Source organism: Syngnathus typhle, linkage group LG22, assembly GCF_033458585.1.
Source record: "Syngnathus typhle isolate RoL2023-S1 ecotype Sweden linkage group LG22, RoL_Styp_1.0, whole genome shotgun sequence".
NCBI lineage: Eukaryota > Metazoa > Chordata > Actinopteri > Syngnathiformes > Syngnathidae > Syngnathus > Syngnathus typhle.
The window spans coordinates 7340953-7367677 of record NC_083759.1 but is presented as its reverse complement, the minus strand read 5'-3'; the positions used below and the strand labels follow the sequence as shown (position 1 = coordinate 7367677).

Here is a 26725-nt window from a genome sequence, read left to right as displayed (position 1 = left end):
GCATCAAATAGGAATTAAACAGTTTAGTGCACAGGTTTCGCCCACGTGTCAGCGCCGAGATCGATGGCCGTGACCCCTGAGCCAACAAGTGCGTATGGCAGCGACATGCTAAGTGACGCGGTCTCGCCTTTTGTGTGGCGGGATTAGTGTCGTGGCAACGCCGGTCGCCCGGGGCGGTGGGTTTCCTAGAACGAGCAGAACCGCCACCGCTTCCAAGTTCTCTTCCCATCCTGTACCAAGTGAGATTGGACCAAGGTCTGCTGTGAAGTGGATACTAGGAGTATATACATATACACACATACGTAAACATAAATACACACAAAAAAATATAACCATTCAGTGGTGTTTAGATAAGCACTGTGTATCTATTGAATTACAACATACCATAATATATCATTTTAATTTAGTAAGATTGAGAAGACACTAGAAATACTGCTCTTTCTCTTGGGCGGCGCCAATATATTTAAATATTTTGACGTTCCGCCACGTCATCATCGCTGCTCGGCGCGCACCAACCAATGGTTTGTGTATGCGTTGCTATGGTTACCCGGAAGGAATGCTCCGGCTCGCAGGACGAAAAATCGACGCTAAAACCATTACTAGTCCATAGAAAACTTTCGAGAACGAAGCATTAGCTAATAATTTATGACGAGTGAGTTTACTGACACTATAACGACCAAACTCCATGCTCGGAAGCGTTGTCCGGTGGTGGCTAGCGAGCTAATAACAGCCCAGATAGCCATTTTAACGCACGAACAATAACAATGGACGCTAATTCGTTATCCTACTCGTTGGAGCTGGTTGCGGGCAGCGGGTGCATTTTAAACACCGAGCAAAGGGCAGCTCTACAAACGTCACTAATTATTTTGAAGAAAAACTACAAGTTTAATCGAGTGTTGTTTTGGGGCAAGATACTCGGTTTAAAGGAGCACTATTTCATCGCTCAGGGGAGAAGGGCTGATGAGCTTAAGGACACGCAGCATTTCTACAGGTGACACGCATATTGATTCGAGTATTGAATTCTTTTCAAACCGCACATTTGTCTTACTGATTCATTCTGGCCTGGGCTTCTAGCTTCAATTGTATCGACTGGTTCTTGATCCCCACGACCACGGCCGAAATGATCACAGACGTGTCCAAAACAGCAAAGGGTCGATTCGAAGGCGACCCATCATTTGTGTACGAGTCCCGACAACAAGCAGAAAGACACGATCCTTCGGTGGAGGAATCGACGGTGAGTAATTAGCACAGTTTCAGGTCGGTTTTTGCATACAAGTAAATTTAAAATATTTGAAGACTGTTGACAAAATAAACCACATTAAGGCAGATTTGGCAATGAATGGAGAAAATCAGATAATAGAACATATGTGAACGGAATAAATCCAGTTTGGATTTGCACTCGTGTTCAGACCAAAGTGACGGAGGAGACGAGGCTGGCTGTGACAGTTCATCACATCAACGAGGAAGCCTCCGTGGTGCCGCGGGGCGCCTTCATCAACAGCACGCACGGCATCGTCCAGATTAATCGCAGCTTTGGCGGTGAGCGTGGCGTCAATCTCTTTCACGTGCGGACACAGAGATGCTCGGCGGGTAAAACTGAACGCAATGTCTGTCTCAGGTCTCTCCTACACCCAGGCGGGGAAACTTGAAAATTTTCTTCACTTCTCCCAGCCCAAGAACTTAAAAAAGAAATCCCTGTGGGAAATGGCCGATTTGAACCCTGCTTTGGACTTCCTGGATCCGCTGAGTGAGGACATTCCAAAAGGTGACAGTGAGACGTGAGGTTCACCGTAGGTAATATTGTAATTCATTGTTTCAATATTTCTGCCTGTCTAGGATCGTGGAGTCTTCAGTTTGAGAGTGCCAACAAAGTATGCGTGATTCGCAGCTTGTTGTGGTTGGGCCTGACCTTCTATCACGTGCCCATGACGCCACTGCACGGGTTAATCTACATCGGCTACGGGACCAAGAATTTGGACCTGCCGTTCATGCTTTAAAAGAAAGGTGTAGAGTTCTGTATGACTAAATGTATTTGTCTTGTTGTTTCATTCAATTTGAATCATTATAAAAACAATGAAAACAAAATCAACATTAACCCAGATTTTATTTACCTGACGATTACTTAACCACTTTGAGGTCTTTTTCTTCTTTCTTTTTTTTTTTAAGAAGATCAACAAAGTAGATGGAAGATGTCACACTCATAAAAATAAGAATGTAATATAAACAGTTGTTGCATCCATTTACCTGGAGCAAACAGACAGCAATCAAAATGATTGTTTTTTCCCTACATTTCAATCCTCCCAAATCATGCTAACTTTAGATGCAAAAAACTCTGAGTTTGTTTTTTGTTTTCAAAATTACATGGGAGGCTGGATTAAATGGTCTAGACGAGTCCTCACCCTGATTTAAATCTGTAGTTCCAGCAGCTGCGACACAGGCATCCTTCAGTGTTTAGTGTAAATGGGCCTGGGGCCATATCGCACGTTATCCTTGAGCAGGGGGCTTCCGACAGCCATGCGTTTCTTGCACCATTTTAGCCCGCGTTTGTAGATGGGCTTGACTGATTTGATGGACCAGCGGGTCAGGTATCTGGAAGAAGATGAGACAGACTGAGGATTTAGTTTAAAACATAATAATCAGTGTGTGACAAAATGTTGGCATCACCTGTTGAGTTGAGGTTTGGGCTTTGGAATGTGGCCCTCTGGAAGTTTGGGTCTGTGGTCGGGAAGCAAACCTTGGGCCCAAAACCAAAATAAGATCTATGGTTTACACGCAGCTGATAGCGTCGGAGGCTAATGCAGTAGTAATGTCATACTGTGATAACAGTAACTTATGAAAAATACTTGAATGGCAGTAACTGAGCGCACTGGTAACATTTATGCATTTAGTATTCAATGTGAAACACCACCAGCATTTATCCACAGCAGTTCCTGCAAAAGTATTTGGCCACGAATATAAAGTATCACGGGAGTGACGGAGGCGTCAGTACGCACCTGCCCTGTGAGCCATTTGCACACACACGGCAACTTTGCGATGCTCCTCAGGACAAAGACCTGTGACTCTTTTGGGTAGCATCCCTCCATCTGACCTGATGAACTGACTAAGTAGCAACACATCCTGTCAAGATAGGAGGAAAAAATATTTTAAAGGTGACTCGGTTTATTTATATCAATCACAGAATAGATATTTACCATGTAGTTGTATTTATGCTGCAGGTTCCATCTATAAATTGGACACTTGGCACTGGGGTTTGGAGGGTCAGGTGCGTCTGCAGTTTCCAATATTTTTCCTTCAATCTGGCAGATATTTGTATAAATTATTATTTATAATATAATTATAAATGGGCACATTAGAAATGAATTCTATACACACAAACAATAATCAATGCACTGGATATTATGATTGTTTACATGATACTTACAGTCACCGTTCTGTCCTCGTGCTTTTCCACGACTGTAGAAATAAACAGAGGAAACATGTTACTTGTAGTGCATGTTCAATATTCCAATCGTTGAACAATTAGAGGGAAGCATCTGGATGAAATTGATGTACCAGCGCGCGAGCACACACTATTCTAAAAGTGGCATTAAAACATCTCACCTTGCCGGATTCCTCTCTTTAGACAGACTGAATGCAACAGTTGCGGTGTCCTTTGCAGCGCAGCTAAATGTCCACTTATACCGCCGTTAAAGGTCGAAAACGAGCTCCAGACGGATCGCAAAAGACCGCGGGCCGCCATCTTGGATTTCTGACCTTGCCCGCTTCCGTTGGCGAGATTAAAAACAGCGACATGAGAGGTCAGGATGTGTAATTGCAGCCACCGGGTGAGGTAAAAAGAGCACGTCTTCCGAAACTGACAGCCAAAACAAAACATTTTACTTTTTTTTATAGTTAGGTCTCTCTCTCTAGAATGACATTGGAGCATGGGAAATGTGAAAATACACAAATAACATTTTGTTATGTGCCTATTTCTATAAAAGGATGGATGGATGTGTGGCTCTGTTAAGCCTTTAGGCAATGGATAATTGATCAGAAATGAAACAGCAACACATGTACACAGACAATAGTACTTTAGTACTGTCATGTACAGTAGTCTTTTTCCTCTGGCTATATGAATAACACAGATTTTCTTTTGCACTATACTGAATAAATAAAATGGACTTGACATGACTTCAATTACCACCCAACTTTACAAACACAATCCATGTGATTTTCTCGAATCCTTTCTTGGCTTTCAAGCACAGCCAAGCGGAAATTCCTTTTCAATCTCAAGATTTATTGACACCTTTAGGGACCTTTATCAGAAACATGTCCCGCGGTAGGCTGTGCAAGTTGGGTCAAGAAGTAAATCAAGCTGATCTACGATCACAGCTTTAAAGCAGAATAAGGGCTCAAAATTAAACACAAGGGAGAATAATACGATACGTAATCTGAGGAAAAGTCCTTGCCATAAACGGTTTAGTGTAGATATCAACAATGTAAGAACAATTTCAAGCACGTCTTCAATGACTATTAATAATGCGCAAGGGGAATAAATTCTAAAATGTATGTCATCCTTTTTGTGTCTCTGTTGTATACAATCTAAAAACAAAGATGAAGTCAGCCTGTATTGCTCATGATAGACAGGGGGTGAACAATATGGTCAACAGCGATTGTGAAATGAGATGAGGCTCTGTTTTGCAAACCAAAAAATGCTGGTTTGGTCTTTAAAAAGAAAAGAAAGGGGGGTGATAAAGTGTTTTTCTTGCTCTTGAGAACACAGCGCTTTTAACCATGTTTTTGTTTGCCGACATCGCCTCGTCGGATCTGCTTGCATCGTGCCAGCAGGCATTTTAGCTTGACTTTTAATGTCTCAAATGCAAAATCTAAACAAAAGATAATAGCACCACAGGACATTGGACGCATCACTGGGAAACAGAAAAGTTTGCTAACAAAAATAATGGATGAACAATGAACAAGGGTCTTGTGTATTTAACTCTCAATGTAAACATGAGGGTAAGATAAAGCTATCGGGAGTCTTTGTTTTGGTTATTTCTAGCCTCGTATTCTCAAATGCTACGATGACAATGGCGCTTGAGGGCAACGAGAGAACAAATGAATAGCCTTGCTCATTGTAAAATGGCTAGCAAAAATTGCTACATTAGCTAATGACAACTGGGAAAAAATACACTTACCGGTATGTGGTTTTTTTTTCAGATTATATGCAGAATCCGGGTGTCCAATATTAGTCCAATATCATCGTCCAACCTTAAAGACAAGGAAAGAAACATTCTTATTGTTGTTGACATGATGGATAATGTGTCACAACTATTTCATGTTCGCACCAAGCAAGCACTTTTGTTTTCATATAATTTGGTTTACACAGACGTACAGAAAACAGAGAACTAAATAAAAACCAACTGAGAGGACAACAAGGTAAATTTGGACAGGGCATGAGTAGCTGAACAGGAGCCTCCATTGTGACTCGGCGTGCTAAATACGAACACGACACCAGAAGGGACATGTTGGCCACCGCGGTTCCTCAGGGTTAATGGACAAATAATGGAACAGATCTCTCATACAGCGTTTGAAGCGTGGAGAGGAGCGCACTGAGATGCAAATGGGATCATCTCATTTGTGTCGAAGAGAGGCCTGATAGATTAACATCGGGCCGCCATCACAGAAGCGCCACTGTGTCACTTGCTCTTCCACATTGAAGCCGTCGCATTCTTGGAGGGAAGTCCAAAATATTGCATCTAAAGTGTCTGGCCACCTCCTCGCCCGCCTTTGATATTCAAATGAAACATGGCCCCGTACAAACAGGCGCCGCAGCCAAAGTAAATCAGATAGGATTCCCCGTCAGATGAAAAGAGCTCGGCTGACATTCTCACAGCGAGAGGCAAGAAACAACCCAAGCGATGTTGCTTCGATGTCATGGTGGGAAGTTATTGCTTTGTGGAAAAGGTTAGTGTTTTCACCTCACTTCCCAGGGCTCAGCGTGGAGCGAGCAGATGAACTGAGAATCTCGGCGCGCACACACAAAAATGAATCCACCCCACCCAGTGGCCACCTGCATTCCCCATTTATTGTCACGCTGCTCGCTTTGTTTGACCGTGAACGTTTTCGGTGCGCAGAAAAGGCCCCGATGGCTTGGGCGTCTGCTGAGCGGCCCCGAGACGCCATAAGAGCGGAGCTGGCATAGGCAAGACTGCTGGGCATTGCACGGTTGGAAGAAACACCCCACTGCCATCTCCATGTAAACAATAACAAATTGGGTGGCCACGTTCTAACCGCTAACCCAGTGCGCTGCCCTAAATGTTCCTGTGTTTGGACCCCCCCCCCCACAATTTGGCATAGATGGAAAGTGACATTTTTGGAAGGATGTGGGCAAGATTTGCCTCATCCCAAAAGCCACGCCATTGACTCATTCCCATGCGGATGGAATGCGAAGATTTGCTGGCGACCAGATTGATGGTATGCAATTAAGGGCCCGGCTGTCGCTAAGAGGCTTTGCTGCGTGATTAACTCGCGAGGTCCGTTGCATCCAAAGAGGTCAACTGAACACAATTAGCCTATTTCAAGGGGATGACTCGGGTGGAAGGCGCCCGCTGCTCGAAGGAGGAGGGAAAAGAAGCGGACAAGTGGAAACAGGTTCGGACCAAGATCAAGGCCTCCAGCTCATGTGTCACCGTGTCGTCCCAGTAAAGGTTCCGTGAAGGTGACAGGAATCTTTAAGCACCATCCCCGCCCCTTTTTGTCTTCTCAGCCACTAGTCTTCCCACACTAATCAGGACGCGGGCTTCTTCAGTAGATGTTTTGCTTTGAAGAGGCTCTTATCCTTATTTCCCCCCACTGGCCCCGTTGGCCCGGCTCTCTCTTCCAAGCTCCCCCTGCCTCGCTCGCTCTCGCATGAACACATTCCCTGCGTCAGGAAGGCCTCCGAATCCAATTTTCATGCAGGTTGCATTGCCAGTGATACAATGGGTCCCATAGCCCCAAAAGAGGGCCTCTTTCAATGTTTTGAAACACTTTTTCAATCTTCTCCCCCTATGACGAGGATTTTGTGGGGCGCTCAGACCACGTCCACATGGGATGGCTGAGAAAGTGAGCGTACGGAAAATGCCGACCAGAGTGACGACGGAATATTGGCGATGTTTTTGATACTCGAGCGGTTACAAACTTCAAGACCATTGTAAGCCAATAAATTACAAATCATTTTGGTTTTCAGACACGAACATTGATGGTTTCTGTTTCTGGTTAAAAACCGTGTTGCGTAAAGCGACCACCAGTCTGCTAGATCACCTGCGGTTAGCGCAGGGGTGGGCAAACTACGGCCCGCGGGCCACATCCGGCCCACGGGACCGTTTAATCCGGCCCGCCAACCCTGAACAAATTGTATTATTAAACTTTTTTTTTTTGGTCATTTTGCCTGCAATGACTGCGTTTTCCCAGTAGATGGTGAAGCGCTCGCCTGCGCATTTACTACCGGAAGCCGTGTCAGAAAGCTCGGTGCACACTCACAAGTGCGTGTACGTACTCAGTAGTACGGACTTGGCGCACTCTCGCTCTATTCGTATCAGTCCCGAATTTAGAGCGTGAGCTTTGACGACAGCATTCTTATAATTCGTGCGCTGAGCTTTCAGATGCAGTTTTGCGCTAAAGCCACCCACAAACCTTCCCCTGGAATCCTTCCATTAAAATGAGTGGCCCGAAAAAAAGAAGTGAGTGCCGATTGTTAAAAAAGAGTGGACAATTTGGCTCGACGTACGCGACGTGACGTTCAGCCACATCAACATCAACCCGTCACAGATCAAGGTAAACGGACCAACACCTCGGATCTCGCCTAAGAATTGCCACAACAAATTTTACTCCAGACTATGACGCACTAGCAAAAAAGGGAGACCAACAACACTGTTCCCACTGAAAATGAACGGGAGGCTCTCAAGTTTATTGTAAAAAAATGCATTTTGAATATGATTTGTACACATAGCAGGGATTGAAACTAGCGACCATTCTCATCTTCAAACAATGCAGGATGCTCAAGGACATTGATGCACCACCTATTTGCGACTAATCTTAACCTGTAAAGTTCTTAAGGCTTACTTTAAGGAGGTGTTTCCCGTTTCCTCACCTCTGTTACCAGGTGTTTGCGAGTTAAAACTCTGCTCTGATTTTCAGATACCCCTCACCGTGTTGCTGTTTTGATTACTTTATTTGGATGTATGCTTTCACCGATTCTTCAAGATGATATATTTGGTCAGAATGTTTGCCGTTTGATGTGATCTCATAAGATAAACATCTTTCATTAATCTGACCTGCAGGCACTGAAGTGATGGAGATTGTTATTCATAATACCAGTGTCGTATTTTATGAGAATCACTGATAGCAGTTTTTTAGTGATTTTTTTTTTTTTTTTAATGCTGTTAATAAATGCATTTGTTTTCAAAAAACTTGTTTGGAATATCCATGCTTTACTACCTACTAAAGGCCAAGATCTTTTATGCAATGACCTTTACAGGTCGCTTATATGACTTCACACAACGCCTACGTCCATCTGCTCCTTGTCCGGCCCTCCGGTCCAAATTTAGAACGAAGTTCGGCCCGCGAGTCCAAAAGTTTGCCCACCCCTGGGTTAGCGTCTTCCTCTGCTTGAGTTGTGTTTGTGCGACCTTACAAAGGGTCACCTCCCCTTGGCCTTCAACGGCGTCTCGGAAAAAGTAAATCAACAAGCAGAAGGGGTGATGCTGGGGGGCGGGGGGGTGGGGGTGGGGGTGGGGGGATTGAGGCTCGGGTTTAGCTCCTCTCTAGCCAGTAAGCTCCCAGCAGGGGGCAGTGGTGACTCTCAGGTGGCGCTAACAGATAAAGAGCCAACAACCAGATGAGAATATGAAAAGTCATTATGACAGCTACAAAATTAGGATTGCACCTCTCAGTCTCTGGGAGTGTCAATCAAAAATGAAGCATTCAGTTTACGTACAGAATGTAGTGTATGATACGGTTGGTAAGCGACAGCGGTCAAGTCAAGAGCTTTGCTGCTTAATCAAGAGACGTTTGGACTCGGACAAAAAAAAAAAAAGGCAAGATGTGATGCAACAAAAGCAGTGAAAGGAAACCAACCTCAAGTCCTTCCACGTCCCATTCACTGGCTTTTCTAAGGACCAAATCTTCAGTAGAATTCCACTGTGGGCAAACACAGGAAGAGGAAATGCATTGGTGGAACTGCTTTGTCATGGGGGAGTGCATAAGAAGTCTTCAAGAATCTCAGCAAGAATCAAGTGAACAGATAAAAAAAAAAAAGTCAATTCAAACATCAAATTTGTTATTTTGCTGATATTGTGCTTTAGAAACAATCCAGATCTTATCTATTTCCCACCATGGCTGACGTTACTACGAGCACCGAGGGACTTTCTATCTTGTGTTGCTCACCGCGAGGATTGTGTGAGTCAGATGAACTGCAAACATCACGGGGTAACCTCAAGTGGAGAATACATTTACCGTTTTGTTCCGTGTATAGTGCGCCCCCATGTATAATACGCACCCTAAAAATGGCATGCTGATGCTGGAAAAAAGCCTGTACCCATGTATAATACGCACCCAATTTTTATGAATTTAAAAAAAAAATGTTTTTTTTTTTTTTTTTTTTTTTTTAAGTCCCAATGATCGTCACACACGCAGGGAGGCAATGGGTCCCATTTTTATAGTCTTTGGTATGGTCTTAACTAGGCTGGATGTAATTTTTTTTGTTGGCGTTGATTTCTCCGACTGCGCATAAACGCACCACCGCGCTCCGTGCGCGCACGGGAAAGACGCGTGCGGACGTGAAAAAGGCGGCTCTGTATGGGAGAGACGTTGAAGAGGAATAAAAACACCCTTGGAAACCAAAACTTGCCCCTCGTCGTGACTCAGAGCCGCAACAAATGTTTCGGATTTGTGTAGGGTACATTGTGACAGACAGCAAACGAGCAGGCGATCGAGCACGCGTCTGATACGAGAGCATTGCGGTCGCATGGAGCGTGTTTGAAGTGAACAGCAGAGAAGAAAGGAACAAGGCAAAGTGTTGTGAAATAAAATGCACAGAACGGCTGCGCAAGACACGTCAGCTATATAAAGAGCAAGAGTTGTTTTCTCCCTATTAGTTTCAATTCACAGTTTAATTAGCAGTTTCAATCAGCAAATAACAAAATGCGTATTACAGGTAATATTTTATTTCACAACACTGCCTTGTTCCTTTGGTCTCTGCTTTTCATCCTAAAACACAAAGGCACTCTTTAAGCAATGCGACAGTGAGCGCCTGGCACGCCTCTTTCCCGTGCGCGCACGGAGCGCGGTAGTGCGTTTACGGGCAGTCGGAGAAATCAACGCCAACAACAAAAAATTACATCCAGCCTAGTTAAGACCATACCAAAACTATAAAAATGGGACCCATTGCCTCCCTGCGTGTGTGACGATCATTGGGACTTAAAAAAAAAAATACAAAAAAAAAAAAAAAAAAAATACAAAAAAAAAATTAAAAATTTTTGTACCCATGTATAATGTGCACCCCAGATTTTAGGACAATAAATTAGTTAAATTTTGCGCACTATACACGGAAAAAAACGGTATAAAGAGGATACTGCAAAAATCAGTGGACTGTGTATTGAGCCTTGTGGAACACTCTCAAGGAAATACTGCCTATTTATTTGGCATAAGCCAAGTGTTGAGGGATAAGTTTGAGGTGACTTGATGCAATTTTCTTGAAAATGTTGGTCAAAATCTGAATTTGAAGGCATTCCTCGAAACTGTTTTACTGATGTCGTCTTCAGAAGTCGAGCAGATGGTTCAAATTAGTTCTGTGAACGTTGTATACATTTGTTGTCAAAGTTGAATTGTTCACCGGGTTCTTCTACAGGCCATGCATGGTCCTGAAGAACAAATCGTCCTTGAGAACTCGGCAGGTTGCCTCCTTCAAGTTGTCCTTTGTGCCAGCGATATCAAGTAAAAACGGGCCTTAGATGACTTTGAGCACAAGACGTTGTAATCCGTTCAAACAATGTGATAATTGGATTTACTCCGAGGAAGAAAAAAAAAAAAGAAAAAGAAAAAACAAACATCTGGCCCATGTAGATTGAATTCCCTACAAAGCAAAAATGGCACACAAACCATACACTCCAAGAAAAAAGTTGGCCGCGAAGCAGGAACAGTGTGATGATTTATAAATCCCCAACATCTCATATCATCACAGGAAGAACAATAAAAGGAAATCTTCACAATCTCACCAGGGCGCCACAGGCTTGTATCAGGGATCTTAGAGGATGATGTCAACCGTGGAAAAATTAGACATGATCACAGAATTTTTGTTTAGTTTTTTCTTTTCTTGCCGCCTGTCGGCCGCAACAGAACAAACGGCGTCCTCCCTGCTGCTCTGCGCTTGTTTAAAGAACAGCTCGGACAAATGTGGGCTGTTTTCTCTTTGCGGCGGTCGGTGCAATGATCCCAAACACAAGGGACCTTTATGGCGGCCGAGAGGGATTCAAAGCAGCAAAGTGAAGCAAAAGAATACAGAGTTCTCTCAGCTGACTTGATCCATTTTGTGGCTAGTAAACACCCTGTTGTCACCCCCCCCCAAAAAAAACCCACAAAAGCATCAAAGAAGGCGACCGCTCACAACTGCCACACCAGATCACCTGAAGGGAACAAATACTTGATGCGGCGTGTCTTGTGTTGATGCTCATAAGTGCTCCACCTGTTCTATGTTAAGATTTTTTTTTTTTAAATAAAAGCTCCATACGTTTTGATTATTACCACATCTCATCGAATTACCGTTTTTTTCCTTGTATAATGCGCAAAATCTAACTAATTTATTGTCCTAAAATCTGGGGTGCGCATTATACATGGGTACAAAACAATTTTTAATTTTTTTATTTTTATATATATTTTTTTTTTAAAGAAAGTCATGGTACAACAAAACCAACAACAGGACTGACCGACAAAGTCGTGGAACAAAAAGACAGGGTGACATAACCAAAGACAGGAACAGAAACCAAACAGACATCATGACAGTAACACATGCAATGATCCGACGGTGAGCGAGGGGCAGACAGGACTTAAATACAAAACACGTTACATCGATTGAGGTGACACAGGAAGAGAGGGGCGAGGCGAACAGAAACTATGGCAACCTAGACACATCGCAAAACTGGGGACGAGACATGACAAATCTCCCTCGAAATAAAACTTGAAATCACCTTTCTTCTTGTTTGTTGTCAATCGCGCATCGCATTCAGCCATCCTGCCCAACACACTTAGTAAAATTCATAATTGACGACACATCGTTTGATGCGATGGTGCAATCCTTGATGGTGTGTTATTGTCAAATATTGTTTTTTTTTTTATCTCCATCGCGGACCGGACGTCATACGGAGGCCGCCATTACAGATGCGCAGAACGGATGTGCAAGACACGTCAGCTATATAAAGAGCGAGAGTTGTTTTCTTCCTATTAGTTTCAATTCACAGTTTAATTAGCAGTTTCAATCAGCAAATAACAAAATGCGTATTACAGGTAAGATTTTATTTCACAACACTTTGCCTTGTTCCTTTCATCTCTGCTGTTCACTTCAAACACGCTCCATACGACCGCAATGCCCTCGTATCAGACGCTTGCTCGATCACCTGCTCGTTTGCTGTCACACCCTACCACAAATCCGAAACATTTGTTGCGGCTCCGAGTCACGACGAGGGGCAAGTTTTGGTTTCCAAGGGTGTTTTTATTCCTCTTCAACGTCTCTCCCATACAGAGCCGCCTTTTTCACGTCCGCACGCCTTTTTCACATGTGCGCACGGAGCGCGGTGGAGCCTTTACGGGCAGTCGGAGAAATCAACGCCAACAACAAAAATACATCCAGCCTATTTAAGACCATACCAAAGACTATAAAAATGGGACCCATTGCCTCCCTGCGTGTGTGACGATCATTGGGACTTGAAAAAAAAAAAAAAAATTACTTTTTTTTTTTTTTTAAATTGGGTGCGTATTATACATGGGTACAGGCTTTTTTCCAGCATCAACATGCCATCTTTAGGGTGCGTATTATACATGGGGGCGCATTATACACAGAGAAAAACGGTACTTATTTCACTGGCAATCTGATGATATTTGATCTGAAGCTTTTTTGCTTGGATGCCTGGTACATTTCCTAAAATATGTTGATGATGGCGCCACGGATGGCCGCCACGGTGAGTCGCTCTATTTCTTTGTCTTATTTTGTGTGTTTTCTGTGTCCTCTGCTGTCCATCTCGGATCACTTTTACCAGAGAAGCGCTGTAAAACATCGGACAGTCTTCTTCATTTTTCACACGTCCTGAGTGTTGTTAGTCACCTAAATGTTGAACAGAGGCTGTGATGTACCGAAGTCAAATTCCTTGTTTGGCACGCCCAAACATGGCGAATAGAAATTCTTGAATCTGGAATCTAAAACTTCTTTTATTATAACTTACGGGAATGTCCAACGCATATTGTTTGATTCTCATGGCTGGCCTCAGCAGCACAGAAAGACCGTCCTACTTCAGGTTACCATACAAACTGCCCGCAGCACAAATGTGGCTCTCGTTACTGCAGTTGTAAGAGCAAACCTCGGGAGGCGGCGGGTAATGCGAAACAGATATTCCGTATCTTTATTACAACACTTCCAAGGAGGACCTGCCTACTGAAGGTGAGCCTTCTCCCTCAAGTACTATGCACCAGACCAAATGGCTGGCAAACTTAAATGATGGAGGACGGCGCAATTGCGGTACAACAAAGCAACATACGTTCAAGAACTCACGTTTGACCGTTGATGAACTTGGTCAGCTCCTCAGAGTCAACAAAGTCGTCATCGTGGTCTCTCCCTTCATAATGTGATGAACCTCACCCCCCCCGACTCGTGTGTTTAATTAATTTGACTCCAGATGCAAACCATCTGCCCTCGGCCACACTTAGCACTAACGATACGTGACAAGATGAAATCTGCAAAAAAGTTTTCGGTTCGAGAGGTAACAATTTGCAACCCAATCAAACTCAAAATGTTTGAAACAGGTCGTCCGCCGCGTCCTAACATTTGTCTGGGCCCTTTGCCAGATCGCAATCACGCTGACAACCAATTAAAGTAAAGACCCTGGCGTGTGTCCTTAGAGAGGGTGGTAGTCTGCCATATCTAATTAAATGACACTATCATCACGTCTGTCAAAATTGTTCAAGTACATTTTAAAACAGCTCACAGTTGCAACCAAGTAGTGGCAGAATACTAGATCTGGTAAGTTAACAGTTAGCCTAGCTTGTTCCAGTTCCTCTATTTTTTTTTTTGGGGGGGGTGGAGGGGTAATTTACACGGGTGGGGTCTCTCACCTTTTAAAAATCGCTTACAAATGTGCATTTTTATACCTTGCTTCACGCTTGGTTTTGGCCCTTTAGCGCTACATGCTGACAAAAAGTAAATGTCTTTTCCCAGATGTTACTCCCGCTTTAAAGCGCACAGCTGTGAGCGCTCCCGCCGACGTCTTTAAATCATAACTCTCGCCCCCAAAGCGCATTCAACGTGGGTTTATATATGTGCATTCTATCTTCAATTGCTCTGTCAAAACTGATTTGTTCATTATGGACGCCCGGGCTGCGTTTACATGCTAATGGCGTCTTCCTGGGGATGGAAGGGCTTGGCTTGCATTCTTTCACTGCTAACTGAAATATGGCAGCGGACGCTTGATGGATCATCGGGTTGCTTCACGCGGACAGTCGCCGTCTCGTGAGGATGACTCCTGCCGATATTGTTCTGCTAAGTTCCCATCAGCTCCTCTGCTATGCTGACATCAAGTTCTATCAGGATAAAATAAAAAGGGAAAAAAGAAATCAAATCACGTTTCTGCTCTGCTGACACTCACTGTAAAAAAAATCTCTCATGAGAATTTCGCAGGAAATCACACAAGTATTACGATCGTATTGGGCTATGTCGAGCCTTGGAGCTTTGCACGCCAAAAAACGCCGTGTTTCAAAAAGATTTCTTGTCTCTTCGGTTCAGTTATTGGTCACATTAATGGTGGAAAACGTTTTTAAATTATTTATTTTAGTCTCATTGTTATTGAAGGTGGTGAGTCTCAAGACTACTGAACACATAAAAACGTCAATACAGAAATAAGTGAATAATTCCAAAAAAATTAAATTGACCGACGCTAGGCTATCAGTAACAGGCAGCAGGATACATTCATATCGTTTCCTCTTTTTCGGGCACTGATTTATCATTTCCTCTCTCAGTGAGGTGAAATTTAGCCTTTCATGTTGTTCTTCAGGGGTGTCGCGGGGCGTCCCCTTCCAATGACAACCCACCGCCGCGACACAAACGAGAGATTCTTCAAAGACGACACTCGGCTTTCCCTCTTTGTGCGGCCCCATGCCATTCATTCCTTCCTTCCTTCTCAAATATCTCCCGGGTGAACGACGGGAGATGATGGAATCCGTTTGTCTTTTACTGATCCCTCAGCACGTCTCAAAACATAGGCAGACATAACAAGAAGCGGTCAAACTGCAACCCTCGCAAACACGTTTTACAAATCCCTAAAATTAATTCTGTAAAATGGCATCGCCGAAAATTTCCTCGAAGGCCCTCCGGAGGTTATATATGAAAGCTTTCTTAACCTAAATACTACACTTGGTTGACCTTCAATGAGCTGAGCTGCCTTTGGGCGCGCTGTCTTCATTTCCTGTCTGGTCGTCCCCTGTGGTCTCCCCACCCAGATAGCGGACCCCCAAATCACAGCTCCCCCCCACCCCAGAGGCAATGACACTTTCCCATCTAGCTTAGCTCGCATTTTCCGACTTGCTCCACTTTCATCTTAAATATAAATGCTACTCTCAGTGACACGATGATGGCACGATTAAAAACAAAAAAAAGAACAACACGAGGCACAACTGAATAAGTTGGGCAAGTCCCTAGTGAGGGCCAAGTTATCAAATGCATCGGCCTGCCACTGGTAATCAAGGGGAGCGTGTGGGAGCAGCTTCACCTTTGGGACCCGACCGGGGGTGGCGAAACCTGCGAAAACCATTACAGCGATGGAGAAACTTAAATCATGAGAGTGAGGCAGCTGCGAGAGCGCTAACTCGCCAGAAAAGTCCCGTTAACGCACACTGACACTCAACCGGCAACTTTACGGGGTGACAGATGGATTGCTAGCTGTAAAACACCATGGGAGTGTGTGCGTAAAACTATGGCATGATATCACGAGGTGTCAAAGTTGGTTTAACTCGAAAGGTGCGTTCCAATTTGAATGAACGCTCCATCTCGAAGTAACAGCCGAGATCTACTTAGACTAAGCATACGTCGTTCATCCTTTGGGATAGAGAAGTTGTGGGAGGAGGGCCTCATTAGGGGCCTCGGCATTGGGACCCGCCCCTAAGGGAGGATAGGTCGTGTTCTTTGGCTTTTGAAAAATGGGGTGTTGACAGTAGCACGTTGTTTGTGTACCAAAGTGAAACGGCCCGGAACACGTCGGCATCGACACTTGTCACCGCGCGAGAAAAAATGACTCAATATTTCCGTCTATGTTGGCGCTCGTGTGGGCGGTTTGTAACATATTTCGGATTTTCTCACACCTCCTTCAAAATTAAACGTTGCCCTTGAGCGGTTGTAATCAGTAGAATAAATCAAATGTGTTATCTTTAGCTCCCCCAAATAAGGAATCTACATTAAAAATGACATTAAACATAAAAAAACGATAAATTTAAATGGCAAAAAAAATTCTGATGAGTTAGTTTTTGGTCGTCCCTAGGTGTAAGTGCGAGTGCAAATGGTTGTTTGTCTCTGTGTGCCCTGCGATTGGCCGGCAACCGGTTCAGGGTGTCCCCCGCCTACTGCCCGTTGACGGCTGGGATAGGCTCCAGCACACCCGCGACCCCCGTGGGGACTAAGCGGTTCAGAAAATGGATGGATGGATAGTTTTTGGTCTCTTAACGCTTAAAACAATAAATCCAGAATATGAAGAAGAAACGGAACATTTGATTGTTTTACAATACCTTGCCCTCGAATTTTTGTTTAACTTAAAGAAATATGGGAATTTTTCTTTTATACTTTGGGGGACGGGGGTTTATGTTTGAATGTCATTAACTTGTATCTTAAATGTCGATGGTGGTGCACCTCAATGCTATCCGGATGCTAATTATAACAACGCAACAAAAGGACACAACAAAAGGTAGCAACCGTTGCGTTTAGTGAACATTGTGTGCGTGTGGTTGTTTTGGCAGCTGTGGCAAACACGCTGGCAGAAGTGGAGGTGACTCATCTTGATGAATGATTATTGACAACAAACAGCGCATCCTTGTTCGTCTTTCAATGGCGGCGACGTTCAGTGACAGGCTGAAAAATGGAAGACTGGCAATGCGCAAGATTTGGGGCAAGGTTGTGTGTGCTGTCCGGTCAAATGTCACAATGCTTCTATTCCTGTAATCAGCATCCAGCCGCCATTCCGCACCCTCGTGCCTCTCACGCATCCGCCGAGGTCGCGCATAGTGACAGTGTGTGTTTGGGCGTTGATGGCAAAGTCACCTGTGCGGCCAGAGTGTTGCCAGGTTGGGCAAACAGCTGATGGCTTCTTATTTCAGTTTGATATTAAAACGGGGTCGTGGAAAGAGAGGATAGAAGTAGCAGACGTTGCCTTGCGAGGAGACAGCAAGAGCTTCTTTACGACTAATCCCACTAAAGAGAAAAAGGGGACTTTCTTACTGACAACCAGCTTTGATCCTGAGCAAAAAAAAAAAAAGAACCCTGACATAAGCTACTTAGACGGATCCGTCTTTCTTTAACTTCTTTCATCGTCTCTCGGCTCATCTCTCACCTAAACACGTCACGTCGGACGTCGAGGTCAGCGAGGTCACCCGGGGCGGCGGCCTTGCAAGGTATTAGGAGGATCGGATTTCCCATCGATGTAAAAAAATTGGCTTCCGGGTCTTGATATAAACAGTGTGCAGACTAAACAGGCAAACTATCAAGTGCCTCCGTTAACAAACAAGTTACATTTTTCTGTCATTCAATAATAAGAATGAAGCACGCTCGACAAACAGCAAAAGCATGTGAGTGGGCATCACTGTTCCAATACCTTTGCAGCGGAGCATACCGGGACCTCACACGTCGGTTTCTTGCGTGTTTGCGTGAGATTTGTGCGCGTCGACAGTGCAACACCAAATTGGGGAGAAAAGTGCTGTTTGTTGTGTTGAAGCAAGCATCAACAGACGCATCTGCAACTTAGGCTGATTGCGTGAAACAAGAGCCCAAACACACACATGGCTACGCCATGATGATTAATACTCCCAGTTGATGATTGTGTGTGTGTTGACGTGTTTGTTGACACGGGGAACCTTTGCGGCGCAGCGACCCTTGAATTTGTAACATATACGGAAATACGCATTCTAAACACTCCATTCAAGCTCCAGGTGTTCAACACACACACACAAACACGGAGCTCATCTCAGGCAGTATTTTTACCAGAGACAGCAAAAGTACTCTACGATAAATTGATGGTTATTACATAGTACATTTGGCAATTGTGAAATTTCAATCTTTTTATGAGTAGTGTATTTCCCGTCAGATAGCGATTGCGAGGAACCTCGCACTTGGCCCAGGCGCAAAAAGAAGAAAAAAATCTCTCAGTGATATCCAAACCGCTTTAAAATAAGATAAGAGCATTTGGAACACTTTAAAAGTACTCCAAAGGTATTTGAAAGTTTTTTTGGACAATCTCATGGTTTTAGTCTGGCTGAAGATCTGAGCAGCGATCACATAATACTTTTCCCACTTCAGCGGTTCACTAGGGGGCGACGAGGGGAAAAAAGCCGTTTATAAACAGCGGTGGGAGGCGAGGAACACAAATGCAGAAAACCTCGAGGATGGGATATACACACTAGTAAATATTTACCAGATAATCTGTCTCCTTGCTCATGCTCTCCTGCTGCTCCGAGCATCTCGGACTTTCATGCGGGAGGAGATTTTTTAGATTTATTTGCATAAAAGTGCCCCTGCCTGGACAAAAATGATTTATGTGTGTCAATTCTACAAAAAAAAAAAATAAAAAATGACTGGCTGATGTTGCCATCAGTGGCAGGTGTTGCTAATGACATGAATAATGGCCGCCAGTGTTCATGGAAATGGCTGCAGTGTTATGGTGACCTGGCTCGTGCTGCAACATGGATGGAATTTGACCACCGTGAACATTATTGTTTGCACCTGTGCTTCTTTGGCTTTGACGTTTACATTTTTTTTTCCACGGATACCAGCCAGCTATATATTTGTTCATGTTCTCTTTTTCCTGTGTCAATTTTTAGCTCGGTGTACTGATGGTTATCTTATATTTGTATATCAGTCAATGTAACTTATTTGTTTGTGTGTGTGTGTGTGTGTGTGTGTGTGCGTGCGTGCCTGCGTGTGCGTGCTCAGTCAGCACCGTTTTTTTGTTGTTGTTAAGCCTTGCACAAGTTTTTTTTTTTTAACCTTACATAAGTGTTTGAAGACGTTTTCTGCTAGATTTGAACATAATAGTCTGTGTAAAAGCAAGGTGGGAAGAAATGACGGTGGAATGTATGAGTATGAGTTTTTCTTGTTGGTAGCACACATGGAATCGCTAGCTTGTTCTAATCGATGCGTTTTTGGAAGCCGCTCACACGTTCAGGTCGGGCGGCCGCTTTCACGTTGCTCCCATACGCGCCTGCAACGGGACGTCCAAGACAAGCGCACGCTTTTTGCTGCCGTTCTACAAATGAGCGTAAATGGAGCGAGAGGACTCGCTAGGGGCGCTTCCTGTTTAAAGCCTATGAAGACATGAAGCGTGCTATTAGCTAAAGAACAAAGTGGACAAATACGACGGATTTATTTTTGAGCGGCAGGGTGTCCAACCTCAGATGTTTTGTAGCATTTCTCTCTCAAACAGAAATGATTTTTCATCGGGGCAAAACACACTGGCCTAAACTGTTCAACGCCTACAAAATTGAACTGAAAGAAGATCTAGTTTGACCTTTTCTCGCCAAGACTAAAATTATTCCAGGTGTCTCTTTGGTAACGTTGGCGGGATACATTTGCAGACACTCCCTTGTGTAATTTGTAATTGTGAGAACAGTCGACTCAAAGTTCCTTTCAGGCCATGAAAGTAAACTCAATAGCGGAGACATTTGATGTAACCAAGCCCGAGTTCTAAACGTGTTTGGACCTATTTTGGACACATTATATTTGGAGTACTATTTGCGCTCTCTTTGTCTTCCAACTGTTTGATTCCTGATTTGCCTGCCTAGTTTTTTTTCCCCAGGGACTTGATGTATTTGACATTCTACACGACGAGCTCAGCATGTGCTGTATTGCTACCTACCTTTTAAACACATCACTGTTCCTAGTAGGTAATAATCTTTTTGTCTTACAATGAAAATTGATCTCAGTTGCTTAATACGCTTTGGGTTGACAAGATTGATTCCCAATAGCAAGTGATCCATCAATTTAACGGGTATTTGCAAACAACACTATCAAGCGCAAGAATGAGTCATCTTTTAGGTTTACTCGCATGTCTCTGTTTATCTGTTGAAACCTCATTTATCGTGGGGGATACGTTCCAGACCCACACAAAAATTCAAGATATGTCAAATTCTTTAAAAAAAGAAAAAATCATCACAACTTTCTATCGCTAAAGTCTGTTTAGCAGGTGGGCAAATAACACTATATTCTTTATCCTCAGCATAGAACTGACGTACGGAGGAGCAACCCAGAGACTTGACAAATGTTTTTTTTTTTGCTTTATAAAATACTTTTAGATTATACTTTTCAAATTAGAATAATTGTATCCAATTTTGAGTTCAATTATACACACATCAATATTTCAGAAGGTAGAGAAGTTACCGATATTGTATACATATTTTTTTTTTTTTTTACAGGCGGTTCAGATGCTGTCATGTGGAACTATTTCAACACCCGCATTTTGTCCGTTTTCAAAATTTACGCATGTTTATAAAAAATAAATCATGAAACATGTTCAGACGATTATTTTGTTGGATCTTGTTGGCTAACGGGAGCAACAGGTTTCATCCGGATCAGGGACTCTATCTTCACCCAAAGTATACGAAATGTCAACACCAAAGTTTTTCACTCATTGATTTGGCAGGTGGTAAATGTTTAAGCTCTTGGCTGAGGTCTGCGCTCTCAACGTGTTCTTGTCCTTCAAATAAGTTTTACAGACTGTTTATATATTACAAACACTTTGATTTGTTTATGTTCTGACACTACCGCAGCTTGTCGTGCTTCCTTTTATCGTTGATTATCGTCATCGGCAGTGTAGACTGGAAACAGTGAGGACAGTTGGCGTTCTAAGCCGCTGTTTCCAAACTTTTCATCCCCTTGAGACGGACGACCAACCAGAACCTCGCACTTCACGACCACTCTTATCAGCGCACTAACATCAGAGCCAAACGGTGCCTTGTTGCCTGTTAGATTGGATCTGGCGCGAGGTGGGCGACGTGTTTTAAAGCAGGTGTGGTCAATTGTATTAAAAGGACGGCGGCCGGATACGTAGCAGTAATAGGAAACCACGCATTTCTCGTTTCGTCCCTACTGGGCGAGAATAATCTTTGTCCAGCACGGCGTTGCTAAAATATTCCGCAAAATATGAAAATTTCACATGCGATGATGGCGTGGAATAACTGCTCAATGTCACAGGGGGTGGAAATTTAATGGGTGGTGTGTTAAAGCTCATGGGAAACAGTGGCAGCGCACCAGGAGACTTTCCTCACATTGAGGGGAGGGGGCGGTGGCGCGGGAAGCACTTGGGGGCAAGGTTCACCGTTTCCCAAACTCCTGCAGAGCTTCAGTAGCCCTGACTGCCACCCCGAATCTCCCCTCTTCTCAGCTTTTTGCTTTTTGTCCCACTCAGAGTCTCACCTTCTCCCTCCCTCAACGTCATCGCAATTCAATTAATCATGTCGGCCACTCCCAAACGACACTGGATTATACAGTACGCAGTAAATCACGTTAGATCTGAGGACTCATCTCCCCCCTACCCGCTCCAACCCCCCACTGCAGGTCAATATTGACTTTCGACTGAACCCGCGAGGCGGGAGAGCAACGGCGGAGCGGGACGTTAAGCGTTGCTTTTAAAAGGTCTTTCTTGCTCAGCTTTTTGTTTGGTTGCCACTCAGCTTCACTTGTGCTGCTAGAAAGTCAACAGAGTCAGGAATTTTCCGCTTGGTGTGACAGGATTCTGCCACCATTTGCCAAAGTCAGCATTGCACCCCTCCAGAGATGTCATTCAATACTACAAATTCTTTTCCAATCAATCAATACGTCGACACTTCCCGGGAACAAACATTTGCTCATGCTCTTAAGATTAAAGTACATTATTATACCTTTAAGGGCTATATTGTCCCTGAGGTTTTCCAACTTGGGAGCATAGTCTACAATTTGCCTCATTTTGCTTTGAACCAGGATGTGGACTGAAGTCCCAGTGGAAAATCCTGGAATACCAAATCAATAATTTTGTTCTTGAAGGAATGCAAATGAGACATGAGAAGGGATGGTGTACCACAAGGCTCTTTACACAGTCCACACAGTTTAACAGAACACTTTCCATGAATATCACAAATACTTGGCATTCCAATAGAAAATCTAGTGCAGATACACGCAGGAAGCAGTTTCTAGATTCTTATAGCAAGGACATAACATAAGTAAATCGGAACATACTGTTCAGAATCTGTCCATCCCTTTCCTTCTATTTATTTTACAGTGTACTTCTTAAGTACAGAGTGTGAGTACCTTTGCCACCTCGGGACTCAACCAAACAAGGTGGAAACATAAGGGTTAATATGTATTCAATGCCGAGGTGTCAAAGTGACCTGTGTTAATTGTACATGCCGGTTGATTTGTTTTCACTTAAGCTGCAGGAGGAAGAAAAGAGCCTGAGAAAGGAAGCTAATCAAAGGGACAAATCACTCTCCGGAGGCCCACCACACCTCTTGACCGTGCAAAGCGCCCACACACAATCAAGCTAGCCGCCTGGTAACCAGAACCGGTCTTCGGTTTCCGTATCACTCCCTGGACTCGCATCTCTCCGCTGGCGACCAATCATCCTTTTAGTTACAATTCAAGCTCTACACCCAGTTGCACGTCCAAACTGGACTCCTGCCTTTTGTGTGTCCCACGCTGTAGCTACATATCAAAAGGAAGGGCTGAGCCTTCGTTGTTCTGGCCCCTGGACCTTTGGGACAGTCAATCCAGATCGATTCAATCTGCCGAATCCCCAGATTGCTTTAAAAGACGCCCCAATAAAAGAAAGAAAATCTACCTCCATAGTCAAGCCTTCTTCTGAAACCGTTTGCATGAGCTATTTTATGATTTCATTGTAGAAGGGGAAATTATGGATTCATTGCCTGTCAAACACCCAATGTTAAATTTACAACCCTTCCCAACAATGATAAAGCCAATAACAAAAATAATACTTTCTTCTTTCGCCAAATGATTGCACCGTTGTACAAAATTGCATGGGAATGGGCTGGAGGAGGTGAATGAGTAGCTCATCATTCAAAAGCAGTTTGCTGGATAAACATCACCCGGCCTATAAAGGCCCCATATGGGCGTCCGGCGTGTTCTTAATCAGAACCATTTTTTGCAGAGAGGTGCGCCCTGCAGGCAGACTGCTGGGGATTATTAGACTGTAAAATTTTGTGCTGTTTTAAGCGGGGATCTAAATGTGTTGGCCACGAAAGGGCGGAATTATTTACGACTTGGCAAATACCTCCGCTTCGTTGCCACTTTTATTGCTGAAACGTCGGATTACGCGTTTGTAAATTGTCAGTCCGTTGAATGAGTGGAATGTGTCCTACTTGCGTAGCATGCATACATATCTGTAACAATGAATATGGATGAAAAATGCATCAGTGGCAAATTTCCTCAATCAACAATGGCCAGACTTTAGCGAAAAGGCAAACTGCCTAAATGAAAACGGAATAACAGGCGCATGATTACATAATCCGCAAGTGGAGATCTTGCAGTTCCCAATCATGTTTGCTGTGTTCACTCCCACAACGGCGCAAACACCCATTTCCAACTATCATCCGCATAGACTGCTCGAAAATAGGGCCCTTCATGTTCACCATGCGAATCCTTCTCCCTCAGCCGGGTCATGAGCGGGTCAGCGCCGGGCGGGGTCGCGACCTCCCGCTGCGTCCTTAGCCATGTGGAGAATGTGGGTCATCTTCAAAGACGCCCTACGATCAAGCTACTTCCACGGATGCGAAACTACAATTTGTCCTGCTACAACAATTAGACTACTCGGAGGGCCTCGGGATCAGTCAGTCCTACAAAAGTGACATGATTATTCTTAAACCCTAATAAACATAGTACTCAAAGATATTCTGGATCTGAATAAAAAAATAAATCAAATTGTATTATCTTTTTAACTATCTGCAACACTAAACAAGATAAGAGCTATGAAAAATTTATAAAGTTGCAAGTAAAGGCTCTCATCTATTTGTTGGCGTGCCTTCATAAAAATGAAATTGAAGTTTTGTGAGGATCAGAAATCAAGCGAGCTCGAAAGCTTAACGCGACCCCCTTTGGCATTAATAACTTCCCGAATGTGACTTGGTCGTTCATTGATTTACATCCACGGTATTAAGCAAACGTAATTTCTTCCTGTAAATTTTATGCGGCCGGGGCACTTTGGGTGCGTTCAGTGTCGGGTTTAGCGGACACCCCGGAGTGCGGCCCACCTTGAGCAAAACCACATCTCATAAAGATCTCCAACTTTTCCTCCTCTTCCCCAGTGTTGGGTTTCCCTAGCTGTCTGTGGACTCAGTGTAACTGGAAAACCGGCAACGCTAACAAAACCCAATTTAGCCACATAACACACAAGCACGCGCACACGCAAGTGTTGTGATTATTTAAATGGGCATTGTATGACTGTATTTGAACTCCACAATGCTTGTTGTGAATCATCTCTGTGAAAAGTACGGTATAGATAAATGTTCCATACGAGGCATTATGCTTTTAAGTCATTTTCTTTAAATATGAGGAATATGGTAGATTGTTGTACTTGCTAGAAATTCCTGATTTGTCTTTTGCCAAATGTCAAAATGCATGTATTGTTTTTACTTTGATTCGCATTGAAGAAAGGAAGGTATTTTTGGATTTTTTTTTTTTTTTACCATTTTCCACTAAACATCGCGTTATAAGGATCTAACTTTTTTTATTTTAAACTTCTGGTTATTGATTGATAGTTTCAATTCAAAATGAGCATCGTAGATACGTTTCAGACCATCTGATTAAAACCCAAAAGTATTACTCGCCCCGCTTGCTTTAAACACTTTCAAACTTATTCAAACACACTTTGTAAACTATTCCTCAACACCTGCTCCTACTTTTTTGGCTGTTACGAAATGGGAAACTAACACACAAGAAAAATAAAAGCTGTCTTATTCACACAGTTCTCTTAAAAAAAAAAAAAAAAAGTCAGTGTGTTTATTAAATTTACTGTAAAACTGACACATGATTTAGCACTTTTTTTTTTAGCAAGGTTTGTTCTATTATACTTGTTTAGGTCCAATTCCTTCCAGCGGATGCGATTAAACATGGCAGGTGTTTTCTAATGTTGTGACTACTAACTGTTTTTTTTTTTCTTCCTGCAACTCTGTGATCCCTACAGTGACCCTGACAGGCAAACAAAAACAGAACAATAATTCTGCCTGTGAGAAGCATTCGTATTTCTGCGGCAGACTCGCCTGGAGCCAGGCATTCCATCTCCCGCTGTACTTGCTGCGCAATATTGACTTACATGAAAGATAGTTATCTGCTCTTTACATGTTTTTGCTCTTATTTACATTCTTCTAAATGTAGGTCACAATTTATTTGGCTTCCTAAAAAACACATTTATCCATAACCGACTCGACAATGGTGACGACTAAAATTCCGATAAGACACATTCTTACTTTTGAAGCATTTAATTGCATTTCTGGCGTTCCAAGGAAAGATGTAATAATTTCACTTTCTCCAGCAATTAGTCAGAACATTATCTTTATTAGTCAGGCTGCTCGGGGGAAATCAGACTTGAAGTGCGCAAAATGGTCGTTTAATTGGATTTTACAGACCACGGTCCGGCTTCAGGCACTTAGGGGACACGGCTGTCTCTTTATTGTTTAACATATCGATTAGAAATGTATTTTACACCGTAGCATAATTTAAGGTTTATAGCGGGGGGGGGTGGAAATGAACTACGGTGACGTCAAGGGAAATGCTTCAAACAAAAATTTGCGCCCGAAGCAGTGAAGCTAACCTGCGTTAAAAAGACAAGACGATCCATTCACCCGAGTGGATCAATGCTTGCACGCACACACAATGGCAAACACAATGGCTCAATTGTCGGAAAAAGCGGTTCAAAGCTAGGTGGGAGGCGTGGCATATGACAGCCCGGTGATGCAATTGCGCCTTTGCATTGTGTTTGATGGGAAATGGAGCACGTCAATAGATTGATCAATGAGCTCAGCGGCGTCGATTCGTTGGCAAGACGGCTGCCAAAGTCGGTTGCGCAAGTTTACGACTGTCATTAAATTCCGATGAGGTTGCTTTCAACGGATAATAGAATAATTGTACTATTTTTTGACAGTTCTTTAAAAATATGATTTATGACCGACTGGTGAGCAATTAAAAAATGGAGCGGGCTGCGTGCTAGCCCACACTTGGACTAAACCAGGTTAAGGAAACAAAGAAATTCCTTTCAGGTATCAAAGC

General features: G+C 43.5%; 2 protein-coding genes and 1 long non-coding RNA gene across 3 annotated transcripts in view; 1 reads left to right on the top strand and 2 right to left on the bottom strand.

Annotated features, from left to right (window-relative positions):
* The first annotated feature begins 519 nt into the window (after positions 1-519).
* rsph9 (radial spoke head component 9) lies at positions 520-2089 on the top strand. Its single transcript, XM_061270126.1, has 5 exons — positions 520-991; positions 1075-1234; positions 1410-1539; positions 1619-1765; positions 1837-2089. The coding sequence occupies exons 1-5, from the start codon at positions 765-767 to the stop codon at positions 1995-1997; spliced, it is 825 nt and encodes a 274-aa protein (XP_061126110.1). The 5' UTR covers positions 520-764; the 3' UTR covers positions 1998-2089.
* mrps18a (mitochondrial ribosomal protein S18A) lies at positions 2086-3772 on the bottom strand. Its single transcript, XM_061270128.1, has 6 exons — positions 3601-3772; positions 3422-3453; positions 3192-3296; positions 2994-3117; positions 2665-2734; positions 2086-2589 (listed from the first exon to the last, which is right to left on the bottom strand). Exons 1-6 carry the CDS (start codon positions 3737-3739, stop codon positions 2445-2447), a joined length of 615 nt encoding a protein of 204 aa, XP_061126112.1. The 5' UTR covers positions 3740-3772; the 3' UTR covers positions 2086-2444.
* Positions 3773-5154: 1382 nt separating this feature from the next.
* Positions 5155-26725, bottom strand: part of LOC133146113 (uncharacterized) — a 49808-nt gene continuing 28237 nt past the window's right edge. Inside the window, exons 5-6 of the long non-coding RNA XR_009711287.1 lie at positions 9097-9159; positions 5155-5247 (exon numbers count right to left, since the gene is read on the bottom strand). This is a non-coding gene — a long non-coding RNA (uncharacterized LOC133146113). The remainder of the gene's footprint in view (positions 5248-9096; positions 9160-26725) is intronic.